Below are 13381 nucleotides of genomic sequence, written 5' to 3' on the forward strand. Positions count from 1 at the left end.
CTGGAGCCTGTTTCAGATTCTGTATCTCCCTCTCTCTCTGACCCTCCCCTGCTCATGTTAGTTTTCTCTCTCTCTCTCAGAAATAAATAAAACATTAAAAATTTTAAAAATAAAAAATAAATGGAAAAAAGATACTAGTGTAGTATAGTGGAAAAAGATATTGATCTGAAGTCAAAAGATCTCTGTTACTCTATAAATTTTGTCAGTGACCTCTGGCAAGTCATTGAATCTACTCCTTAACTTCTGTCAAAATGGGGGTACTTGGAAGGGTTGAGGGTTTTCAGCTCTAGGAATCTTCAGTTTAGTTGCTATTATCACTGATAGTCTGGCTTAATTGTATTATGTTTGCAAAGAGCTGTAACTTTTAATCCATCAAAAAAGGTCAATTCACGGACGCCTGGGTGGCTTAGTCGGTTAAGCATCTGACCAAGTCAGTTGAGCTCAGGTCATGATCTCACAGTTTGTGAGTTCGAGCTCCTCATCAGGCTCTGTGCTGACAGCTCGGACCCTGGAGCCTGCTTCCAATTCTGTGTCTCCTTCTCTCTCTGGCCCTCCCCAACTTGTGCTCTGTCTCTCAAAAATAAAGAAATGTTAAAAAAAAAAAATGTTTTAAGTCAATTTAAGGAAGAACATATTGAATGTATTTGAAAAACTCCACGTTTAACCTCTTTTAGATTATTTGCATCAAATCTGTTTTCCTAAAAAAATAATTTTTTGTTTTCAAAGATGTATAGATTTTTAACTTAGTTCTCTCATCACTTAACGGTAAAGTCTTTGTCTTCACGTAGGGATTTTATATTTTAACTCCTTCAAAATTGTTATTATTTTGTACACAGACACACGGTTAGAAAGATTTACAGTAAATTAGAAAAGCACATTCAAAGTTGCCAAACAAGTAATACTGCCCGATTTCCATAAGCCATTCAGAGTTTTAAAAACACTGAGGCGGGGCCCCTGGGTGGCTCAGTCAGTTAAGCTTCCAACTTCAGCTCAGGTCATGATCTCATAGTTCAGTTCGTGAGGTTCAGTTCGTGAGGTTCGTGGGTTCGAGCCGCGTACTGGCTCTGTGCTGACAGCTAGCTCAGAGCCTGGAGCCTGCTTTGGATTCTGTATCTCCCTCTCCCTCTCTGACCCTCTCCTGCTCACTGCCTGCCTCTCTCTCTCTCTCTCTCAGAAATAAATAAAACATTAAAAAAATTAAAAACACTGAGGCAAAAGTACAATTCAAGTTACAGCCCAAATTTGCAACCAACTCTAAAGTGACCAAGGCATTATGTAATAGAGCTTTTCCACAGATGTTCATTTTTCATCTTACAACATTTTCAAGGAGAGAAAACAAAACAATTAGAAGCAAGGAATGAGAAAAACTAAATTATTAGTGGCAACATTTACATGCTACGTTACAAAGTGGAACAGTTAAAAGGAAAGGGAGATATGAGAACAGAATAGATACTAAACTCTTCTGAAACACTAGGCACCCTTGTGCTCTTGTTATTTAATTAAGAACTAAAAAGGCCACATTACACAATGCAACATGATTTAACGATGACGTCATTCACAGAAAGCCACTGGAATGAATAAATAGGAGCAACTGACAAGGTCTGAGGACTGTCTTCTCATTCTTTTCAAATCAATGAAGGCACCTAGATTTTAAGAGACCTTTTCTACTTAAATTGAAATCACTTAAAAGCACTAACATCACCTTCAGAAACAAACAGAACATTAGATAAAGGCAAATGAAGCAGGAACATTTGATATTATATTTGATAAAATATATTATTTTAAAAAAGAAACTTATGTAATCTTTTCCCCTAGAAAAATTTTGAACACATTCAAGTCAGCTAAACCCACTTATCATATTGTTCAAATACCCTAGTCTGAAAAGCAACTTTTTAACAAATTAGGTCTCAGCAATCTGACCGCAAGTTTAGCGACACTGCTGGCAAACTAACTCTGGTATCACATTTAACTTAACTTCTAAGAGAAGACATTTTCCTGACCCCGATAAAACCAAGCAGATGTGAAATTTTTATTTTTAGTGCCTGAAATTTGCCTGAGTGAATTATAGCCATCAAGGAAATATGTTCTATTCTCCTGCCAAGGACTAGCCCTGAACTCTTTATTAGGCAGAACTCCCACGAAGTCATACAAACTGTCTTTCAAAGCTGTCCCCCTGCCCCGCCCCTCAACCTGGTAAAAGAGTTTTCAGAACATAGTAGTGTCTGAGAAAAAACCTGAAGTTTTAAACTGGAAAAAAACAAGATCTGTTGAGAGTATAACTACAAAATGAAAGGAAAGTGTGCTGATAAATGAAAAAGGGTGTTGATTTCAAAGACAACAACAAAACAAGCTGCAGATAAATTAAAACAACAACAACAAAACCCCTCAGAGCCCATAGATCATTTCACTGTCTAGAAACTAAACTTAGTTTACTGGGTGGTCCTTTCCTCACTACCACCTACCAGGGGCTGAGCCATAAAAAACACAGGATATTGAGACGGCTGGCTTACTTTGGTTCTAAGTTTGTGCCTTTGCCTGTGTATTCAGCAAACAGAAATAAACATTGAAAGTCAACAGGAGATCTTAAATGATTTCTAAAAGATGATTTTTAAAAATAATAAAAGTAAACGAAGTGAACACCACGGAGGCTGCAGGCTTCTACAACCATGTAATAATGTCTCACTCTGTAGAATGCTATGTATCTATCCACCTATCCCCTACAACAGGACTTCACAGTCAGTGCTCTTTCTACCACACTATACTGCCAAGAGATTGAGTTTTCCCAGTAAAATTTCTATATACCAGTAAGGGGGTAAAAGGAGACATTTTTAGCAGCCAGGCAACAGCTGAACAGCGTTACCGCTTCTAGAAAACGATTTTATTATCTTTCATTAAGGATAAAGTTAGATCAACTGAAGGGGGGAAAATGTTGCAGAAGACTAACCAGAAAGTAGGAAACTTTTCAGAAACCACTATTAATGAAGCAATCAACCCCAACGCTCACAAAATGGCCTTTCAGAGACTCATTCTCTCATTAGTGAAATGTCAAGCTGCTGCTACTTTACAGAAAGGCATGCATTTTCTTGGCCTCAGAGACCATCAATAATAGCTAGGTAGCCCTATCCTATGACATATTAAATGGCAGGCTTCCCCAGAGCATGATTTAGCAACGAGAGTACCTCATAACTGTTCTTGAGAGCCTAAGTTATAAACCGTTTAAAAATTGCGAGGATCCAAATTATTACTAACTGGAATAATCCCCCAGCTTTGCTTTCCTTTTAACGAAGGGCAAAACTGCTGGATGCAAAAAACTAAGAGCAGAGAGAAAACAAGCACATTAGTAAAGGTTATCCAGCAAGTATCTAATTTTCCAGGTTGCTGAATTTAGTTTTCATTAACTTTTCCCATTTCTACTATCCTAATTTTTAGCCTATGAAACACTTGGCCAACCCTAGAACATTACATTTCAAAGAAGCAAAGACATATTTTCTGAAACATTTTTAACAATCTAAAGGATTTCTCCTGTCCTAAATTAAAACAGGTAGTGCCTTAGACTAGAACTAACCACAAGCCCTAGCCTAGCCCTGGCTGTAGCCTCACCACTTATCTGCTTCTTCAGACCTCAACGTCCTCATCTAGAAAATAAGGCAGTTGTACTAGAGGATCTCTTAGGTCCCTTCCAGCTCTAATTTTCTATTCCAAGATCTCCAATTCATTAAGAAAACTGTTTCCTGTTAAGGCTCAAAATGTAGTCATTTTAAATAACCTCAGGAATGTAAAAAAAAGTTAGGGAAGTTGAACAGATCTCCCCCACCACCACCACCATTTTCCAAAACTCCAGGAGACAGGCAATACGGTTGTCTGTTTGTTATCCTCTTTTATGTAAGAACCAGTATAAGTGAAATGAGAACTTGGGGCACCTGGCTGATCAGTCAGAAGAGCGTTCAACTCTTGGTCTCAGGGTCATAAGTTCAAGCCCCACATGGGGTGTAGAGATTACTTAAATGAAACTTTTTAAAAACTGAAATGAGAATTCTAATAAAAGTAAACAATTCATAAACCCATATATATTCCAACAGAACTAGAAGTCTGGTGATATTAAACTACTTTCCATCATAATTTTTATATATCACGCCAAAATATAAAAATCTATAGTATCCTCTTCTTGTACTTTATTAAAGATTAGCTCTATCGCCACAGAACTTAAAATGACAAAACTCTAAACAGACTTTCACTTTTTTAAACGGACATGTTTCAAATTTCAAATTAACCAACAGTTAAACACTGTTCAAAATGAATAATTGAATATTGTGGTCAACTGATTCAACATACATTCCAATACGTACCTCTTCCCTGAGGGCTTTTTCCCTTCAATGCTCTCCTTATTCCTGACTTCTCTCAACTCCACCTCCCCACTCCATTCCAGGCCATGCTCCCTTTCTCTCCCCTCCCTTCTCAACCATACATTACTTTCAAAGCAGTCTAGGAAACGGTTCTCTCATCTAGGAAGTACCAGAATCACCCAGCAAGCTTTTGAAAATATACATTAGTGTAAGGGGAGGCAGACAGATTCCACTTTGAGGGAAACCAAGAGTTTAAAAATTAAACTTTAACCAGCTTACTCAGAAAATAGGATACTCTAGTTAACTAAATATTAACCATGGAATTCACTTCATTGAAAATTCTTCTGAAATCCACTACCATCCCTTTTCCCTCACTTAGAATTACAGTTCATAAGAAATATGTTATTTAATAACCGTCATACAAAGAGATCAAGTTTATAATCCATTCTTATCTTACAAAGTAGTGGGCCAGTAGGTCAAATAAAACCCTTGAGGTAAGAATGGTTTTATGTTTTTAAAAAGCTGCAAAAACAAAACAAAAAACAAAAAGAATACTATGTGTCCCATAAGCCCTAAAATATTTTCTACCTGGCCCTTTAACAGAAAAGTTTGCCGACCCTTGTTCTGTAGCACCAAAGGCACTGGGAAGCACAGTGATCCCAGGGACACTGCCCAGAAGTGTTCCTTTCTCATAAGGTTAACTGAAAAAAAGTTTCCGTTAAGTCGGTTCCAATGACTTAAACAGAATCATTGCTATTTCTCTAATCAACTTGCCCTCAAGAAACTGTTACCCGCGAAAGTCTCTATTTCCTTTCTTAGACCCAACAGTTGCAGCTAAGATGCTAGCCAGCTCTGGAAATTAATGTAGAAGACCGGAGGCCTTACCTGGGGCATTTGCTATAGCCAATGGCAGGCTTGGAAGCTGGTGCACCTGGATTCCTGAAGCACCCAATGCACTGAGGTTAATGGTCTGGAGGCCAGGCATGGAGGAGAGCTGAGCAGCATTCACAGTGACGGTGCCGGTAGGGATGGAGGCAGCTGAGGCAATGGGTGTAAGGGTGGTATTGCTGCTGCTGGTCTGCCCCAAGGAGACGCCCTGCATTGGGGCCAAGGTGATTGTCTGGGCCTGTGGGTTCTGTACTTGGAGATTCTGCAGCTGAAGAGTCTGCCAACTGACCTGTCCATTGGGCCCCACTGTTGGTGTCCGGATGATGATGGGGCCAGAGTTTGGAACAGCCTGAAGCTGGAGATTCTGGAGGGTTTCCTGGGAGATAGCTTGAGTTGTAAAGGTCTGCCCTGACAATGGTGCTGCTTGGAGGGCCTGGAGAGCCTGTCCCCCTTGAACAAGCTGAGGCTGGATAAGAATTTGTTGCTGCTGCTGTGTCTGCTGGTTCTGCTCTCCCTCTTTTTGCTGACTTGCTTGCAGAGAGCCTCCAGATGTCTGGTTCTGCTGGATGTTTAGAGTATCAGACCCCTGTAGCCCACTGACCCTCTGGGATGTCTGCCCTTGAGAGTTGGTCCCTGCTGATCCGCTGGTGGTAAAGTTCATAATTCCCATGTTGCTGGTGGTAGTAGTTGTTGAGTAGCTATTGGCATTGGTGAAAAAGGAGCTGGAACTGGCTTGTGATGATACCAAACTGGCAGAACTGATGGCAGTCCCTGAGGTGGCGGGCTGTGAGCCACTCTCCTGGGACCCAGAGCTGCTGATAGTGACTGCCTGAGAGCTAGGAGTCAAGGTAGCTGCAGAAACGCTGTTGACAGGTAGCAAAGTGATATTCCCATTTAGGGCCACTGGTACATTGGTCACATACTGAGTCTGTCCTGAGAGTACATTATTAGCCAGGCCTTGAAGGGGGACAGCCTGCTGGAGTAGATTTGGCATAGCAGCAATGATGTTGCCTCCACTTCCTCGATTTGTGATGATCTGTTGGTTTGCACCTGGTATGATCTGTATTTGACCAGAACCATCCTGCTGCACTTGGGCCCCAGTGGCAGCAAATTGCAGCTGTTGCCCATCAACGGTCTGGAACTGTGGGATTACTTGATACTGAATATTAGGCATCACTCCAGGTAATCCTGTCAGCACTTGCTGGTTCTGTAAGTTGGATGTGGCAGCCACAACATACTGCCCACCAGAGACTGTGCGATTCTTGGAAGACTCACTGCCATTGCTGCCATTGGTACTGCTGCCACTCTGTTCCTTTGAGGTAGGGGTAGCCCCAGAGGAGGAAGAGATGATCTGCCAGCCATTGGCACCCTGTGAGAGTTGTGTGGCTGTGAGGTCAAGTTCACCTGTGCCCCCTGACTGGCTTGGGCCCTGGGAGTTGTTGCTGTTTTCATTGGGTGACTCAATTCTGCTGCAAGTTGCTGCCAGCAGAGCCAAAGGGGATGGCTGGGATTCCTGGCCGGAAAGGAAAGGAATTAGTTCAGTGACACCCAGCTGCCGGCCCAGGGGGCAGTATAAAACAAACAGCAAAACAGTGCAGACAATGGGGGGTGGGGGGTTGGGGGAACCAGAAACAAAAAGTTGACCCATCTATACTGCTGAAATCCTCATCTTTGGGGATCTCCCAATCATCAGCCTCATTACACTAACTTCCCTAGCTACAAAATGGCTTAGCCCCTTCCTAAAAATGTTTCTGCCAAAAGATAATATTCTAAGAAAATTTACATTCTCTTAACATTCCTCCCGTCTGTCCTGATTATCACTTACCTGCCCTCCTCCTCCTCCACTGCTGCTGCTGCCTGTGCTGCTGCTTCGAGCCTGAGAAAAGGCACCACCACCATTACCATTGCCCCCGTTATTTCCACCAACTCCTTTTTCAATCTTCACCACAGCTGTCATTTCATCCATGGAGTGATCTTGGTCTAAAAAGAATTAAGAGATAAACAACTTAAAGTTGGGGGAAGGAAAAAGGTAAGATGAGGAAGGGGTAAAGAACGCTATGATAAAACAGAAAGTAAGGTGAAAAGCACTAATGTAAAAAAAAAAAAAAAGTGGACTGGATAAGGGACAGTTGTAGGACATACAGAACATAAACTAGGCTGGGTAATGCTAAAATTGGGCCTCAATTCCCCCTTGCACAAAATTAAACTTCGAAAACATTGAAAATGTGCTTCTGGCATAGGAAATATGAGGAGTGGTGGACATGTTCAAACAGTTTCAAAATATAAAAAAGTATCCCCGGGAAAAAAAGGATAGGTAAGGCAAAACACAACATGTGGGTGGATGGAAATCTTGCTAAAATTAGGGTCGAAGGATATGGAGAAAGAAAATTCAAGTGTAAAAAGCAACAATAGAAGAGGGATAAGGGGAAAAGAATAAAAAGCTGAGTGGGGAAACACTGGTGAGTATTGCTAAGGGTGCTAAAGGGGTCCAGGGGTTAAGAATCTGGAGGTTTCAGGGCAGACAGAGGGCGGGCCCTAGAAGGAAAGGGCGGTTTCGGGGTGAGGGGCGTGGAAAGGGCGGGACGGTGGGGGGGAGGGGAAATCTACGGGGGGAGGGGAGGGCCTTGGGGCAGGCGGCGACCAGAGGGCGGACCAGGGAGGCGGTTGGCCCGGGCGGGGCCTGCACTGTTCGGGCCGCCCCCGCGACTCCAGCCCCCGGCGGGAGGAGCCTCAGGCGGGCTGCCGAATAGTGGGGGGTAAGGCCCGTCCCCCGTGGCCGGGGCGGGCAGGGGGCGGGCGAGGCCACGCTGCCCCCTCCCCCGGGGCGGGCGGCCCATCCCCCTCTTTCTCGCAGGCCCCGCCACTGCCCCTTCTCCCTCCCTTCCCTCCGCCCCGGGCGGGACCAAGGCCGCCGCCGCCGCCTCCCGCCCGCCCCCCCTCACGGCGGGGACCGCCTGGTCGGCCCTCGCGCGCGCCCCCTCACTCCCCTCCCACCCCTAAGCGTGGAGTGGACTCATCCTTACCGCTCATGGTGGCAGCTGAGGGACGAGCTCAAGGGGGTCCTGTCCGGGGGGGTTGGGGGGGGCCAGGAAAAACGCGGACGCTGACGAGGCAAGCGAACCCGGACCGGACAGGGAGGGGGGGGGTAAGGAGGAGGGAGCAGCGCGCCACAAGCCCGGCCTCGGCCCCGCCCCTTCACTGCTGCCCCGCCCAATGAGGGAGGGAGAAAGGAGGGACTTGAAGAAGAAGGACGGGCACGTTGTCCAATAGGAAGATTCGCTTGCTTTCCAAGGCGTGTAAGACAAAGTTGCGTGCCGGGTGTCCGCCCAAGGAGGCCGCCCTCTCAGTTTTAAAAGCCAATGAAAGACGCAGGAAGTGAGAGTGGGCGGGAGCTAGTGATGATAGGCTTGGAAAGAAACCAGTCAACCGCCAGGCGGGCTCTCGGAGAGGTAGGGATAGGAAGAGCTCTGATTGGAATGACAGAACAGCGACCAACCAGAATCCTGGACGTGCCTGGGCAAAGTCTCTGGTGGGAGGTGGTAAGAAGTAGGCAGAAATGGGATAGGATGAAGCTGATCAAAACCAATCAGAAATCAGGCGGGCAGCCAGGAAAGTTATGATTGGATTAACACTGAAAAAAGACACGATAGGACGCAAATTGACGTCAACGGAAAGCCAATTAAACGCCGAGTGAACTCTGAGGGCGGGATTTTGGAGTGGGCAGAGGAGAGTTGGCCTCTCCCTCAGTCACTCAGTCCAATGAGGCGGCGAAGGAAGCCAGGCACCGCCTCCAACTCGGCCAATGGGCGTTGCGAGAACCTCCGACATGGGGGAGGGAGCAGGGCTGTGCCAAGAGGAGTCCGTCGCCATTTTGGCCCTCCTCAGGGGACGTCTTTACAGTGATTAGGTGGCACGCTTCAGTGGAGCCCTTCTGTTCAACAAGTGTCAGGGCCAAGACGTTCGGTGCTCAGCTTTGCCTCGCCACCAGGGCTCGTTTGAGTCTTCACTTGACCGCTCTTAAAAGTACCTCTCAAGTCTGCGCCTTCCCGGGGTGGGCGGATGCCTCTGAATGTGGGTGTAAGCCTGTGGGTGCGGGCGCGACGAAATCTGGTGACGCGCTCACACAGTTAATACTGAGCTGACAGTTCACAAGGGCTGTGAGACGCCAACAAACGCCATTTTGTTAACTTCTCCCCGATAAAGACGCTAACTACTTAATTTATGTGGGCTTAACTTTCCGAGAGCTGGTCAGAGGCGAAGTGCATTGGAGAACCACCTACAGTCTGTGCCCTATAAGCCACTTCCTTTTTTTCCCCTTCATTCTAAATTACCATCTAAGCATAAAGAGTTCCTGCTTTTGTAACCATAAAGTTACAGGAAATTTTTCCTAAGGCTCCTGAATTTCTGGCCTTCCATCCTACCTCTCCTTTTTCCTGGTTTCGGTGGAGGCGGCCTGGGTGACTTGGCAATGACACGGAGGTCACTCTCGAGCACTTAAATGTTGTCACTTCATTATCTACAGTTCACTTCGTGATGCGTTGTCATGTTTTAAAGTCTGGATCCCCCTAAAACAGGCCTCTGCCGCTCTGGATAGGGCCTGAGTAAGGTGAAGTGACTGTTGAAGGCCTACGGGGTTAGGTGCCTAAGGTCAGTTAGGCTTTCCCATCCCTCGTGTCCTTCTCATGAGGAAGATAGTAGTATTAAGATGTTATGTATTTTATTAGAAATTTAGGCTGGGAAATAACTGGCCCAAGGTCACAAAGCTAGTACACACACAACCCAGAAGGGTCCCACGAAAAGTCTTCTATAGATTTTGAAACAAATAAAGCATGCCTACTATAACCTTTTATGTATGTATATATGAGTATATATACAATTTCTTAAAAACACTTTTGTATTCTCTTCTAGCTCCTGAAAAAAATTCCTGCCCCAACTTCCATGACAGGTCAAGTAGCATTATCCTCTTGCATACCTTTATATAAAACCTCGCACTACATTACAATTAATAGCATCTCTCCCTAGATCAAGGTTTCTCAAAATATAGTATCAGACAGACTCTATCCAAATCCTTTCGACTGCCTTGTTTAAAGAGGTGGATTTGGGGGCGCCTGGGTGGCTCAGTTGGTGGAACCTCGGACTCTTGATTTCGGCTCCGGTCTTGATCTCCGTGTCAGGCTCCTTGCTGATCATGAAGGGTACTTGGGATTTTCTTTCTCTCCCTCTCTGCCCACCTGTCCCTTGTGTGCACACAGGCATGTGCAAGCTCTCTCTTGTTCTCTCAAAATAAATAAAATTCTTTTAAATGTGGATTCCTTGTCTCCATCTCAGATTAATCAATCAGATTCTCTGGGGTGGGCTTGAGACTATCCATTTTTAACTAGTTCTTTCAAGTGATTAGTCCCTAAGCCAGAGTTTAAGAAACACTAAGGGATGAAACTGGAAGAGAACAAACTTCCAGAAGGGAAGAAACTTCCTGGACGTTAGAAACTGCATTAGTCATCTTTGTAAACCAAGCTGTGGAGATTCTAACAGCTGTTTAGCGTATTCATGGGAAGACCACACCTAAACTTGCTGAGGGGGTGGGGGAGGAACTAACATCAGAGAGCAGTCCTCTGAACATTTCATGTATACACTATATATATATATTCTCTAACTTAATCCTTTCAGTTAATTTCAATTGCCATCCCCTTTTGCAAATGAGAAAACTGAGGCTCACGTACTTCAGCTAAATTATGATGGTTTTTACTTTTACTTCCAAAGCTTGTGTTTTTCCCCATGATTCTAATCTGGTCTGTGCTTGAAATGGGAACTAGGGTTTGATTTTATCCTAGGTACTGAGAAAAAGGTATAGATTTAGACACAGAAATTCAAGAGCCTTCATTCTTTTCACAATACTCTTTTTGCTTCTTCGGGACCAGACAGAATTCCCAACCTGGCTAGTGAGAGATGTCTTCGACATATGCTCGTTTACTGGTGGAGAAAAAATGGCGGGCACCTGGGTGGCTCAGTAGGTTGAACATAGAACTCTTGGTTTCAGCTCAGGTCATGATCCCAGGGTCGTGGGTCTGAGCCCCATGTCGGGCTGCGCACTGAGCATGGAGCCTGCTTAAGAATGTCTCTCTCCCCCTGTACCCTGCTTGGTCTCTAAAATTAAAAAATTTTAAAAAGAGAACAAATGGGCATGATCCATTGTCCAATTCATCTGTGAAAACCTGAACAAAATTTCTTTAAACCAAACTAAAATAATTTTTATTTTTTACAAAACTAAATGTTTTTAAATGAAAAACTTATTTAAAGGTTTCTCAAATCCCATGCATGCCAATGTCTGTCTACATAACCATTTGTGAAATCATTTCAATAACTCCTAGTGACTGTTTAAAAAGCAACATGCAGGGGCGCCTGGGTGGCTTAGTCGGTTGGGCGTCCGACTTTCGCTTAGGTCATGATCTCACGGTTTGTGGGTTCGGGCCCCGCGTCGGGCTCTGTGCTGACTGTCAGCTCAGGGCCTGGAGCCTGTTTCAGAGTCGGTGTCTCCCTCTCTCTCTCACCCTTCCCTGCTCGCGCTGTCTCTCTCTCTTTCCTAGAAATAAAACATTAAAAATTAAAAAAAAAAAATAAAAAGCAACATGCGTCATTTAAGAGATGCTTTACTTCACAATCAATCACAATAGTACATGTACTAAGTGGTAATATTCCAGAGCGGAAGCGAAGACTCTGAGTGGTCTGCCTGCACCAATTCAGGCTCATCTTCCATTACTGTTCACTGCAGTCTTAAGCTTTCACTTTGTTCTTTGCTGGACTCTTCCCCCAAAGCATTCTTTCTTGGGTTTCCAAAGTCAAGAACCATAGTTTACTCAGCTTGCCCTCCTTCTGGGCTACCTAACCTTTTCTCTTATCTTCACTAAGAACGACTTCTATGAAGTCTTTCCTACTTCCCCCAGGTATTGAATATTTGGTCCACTATGCTCTTTTTACATACCTCCATTAGTGGTATCTACATACTCAATCTCTTCCAACTAGATAAAGCATTTTGGGGGCCTGGATGATGCCTTTCACTTTGTTTTGTTGGTTTTTTTGTTTTGTTTTAAATGTTTATTTATTTTGAGAGAGAGCATGCATGTTTGTGTGCATACATGTGTGTCAGCTTGGGGGGGGCGGGGAGGAAGGGCAGAGCGGAAAAAACTCCAAACAAGCTCCAAGTTGTCAGAGCAGAGCCTGATGCAGGGCTCGATCTCACCAACCTGAGCCAAAATTCAAGAGTCAGAGGCTTAACTGACTGAGCCTCCCAGGCACCCCTATTTTGTCTGTTTTAATATTGAATTTTTTTCCTTCCAGGTTTGCTTTTAATTAATTAGTTTGCTTTTAAATTAACTTATTTGGGGGGAGGGGCACAGGGAGAGGGAGAGAATCTTAAGCAGGCTCCACCCCAGTGTGGAACCCACATGCCTTTTCACTATGTATCCTCAAGGCCTGGCATATAATTGACACACAGGAAAAAAAAACACTTAAGTGAAAGAAGCCTAGGCCCCCAAATCCTGAATAGGTCTCCAGATAATACAATGCCAAGGACTGACCTTCCACCTTTTGTTGTTTGCCTTTTACAAACTAAATCATTCTTCCTGATTTTGAAGCCACTCTTTAGTTTTCAAAAATTTCCCACTCCAGGTGCCTGGCTGGCTCAGGGACTCTTAATCTCAGGATCACGAGTTCGAGCCCCACGTTGGGTGTAGAGAGTACTAAAAAAATAAATAAGTTTAAAAAAAGAATTCCCACTTAGCAAAACTGGGAACATTTTATAAATTAAAATATGCAGATGCTCCAGAACCTTCCTTTTACATCATCATTGTAAGCTTAGCTAACAATGTTAAAGTGTTGCTGAAAGTTTACTTAAAATGGAAGACTGAGAAATGACTATTATATATGTGTAAGTTAGCTTACGACTACAGCTGTTAAGTACAAAACAGACTCAATTTTTTTTTTTTTTTTTACCTCTTCTGCCTTACTTTAGGATGAGGAGCTTAGGAAAGAAAAAGTAAGAGAGAGTCCCTGATAAGATAATAAAGTATCAGCAGTCTTCTGAGCAAAAAAGCTTCTCTCTGAGCAAGAAAACAAGCGTAGAGTGTTCGCATAATGCTATCTAAGGTCATCTC

General features: G+C 44.1%; 1 protein-coding gene across 1 annotated transcript in view; it reads right to left on the minus strand.

Moving 5' to 3' along the window:
- SP1 (Sp1 transcription factor) overlaps positions 1-8357 on the minus strand; it is a 40584-nt gene extending 32227 nt beyond the window's left edge. Inside the window, exons 1-3 of the mRNA XM_039255066.1 lie at positions 8255-8357; positions 7057-7211; positions 5229-6744 (exon numbers count right to left, since the gene is read on the minus strand). Coding sequence (XP_039110997.1) covers positions 5229-6744; positions 7057-7211; positions 8255-8261 — 1678 coding nt within the window. The 5' untranslated portion in view covers positions 8262-8357. The remainder of the gene's footprint in view (positions 1-5228; positions 6745-7056; positions 7212-8254) is intronic.
- Positions 8358-13381: the final 5024 nt, after the last annotated feature.

Source organism: Hyaena hyaena, unplaced genomic scaffold, assembly GCF_003009895.1.
Source record: "Hyaena hyaena isolate Hyena2069 unplaced genomic scaffold, ASM300989v1 scaffold_510, whole genome shotgun sequence".
NCBI classification, from domain to species: Eukaryota; Metazoa; Chordata; class Mammalia; order Carnivora; family Hyaenidae; genus Hyaena; species Hyaena hyaena.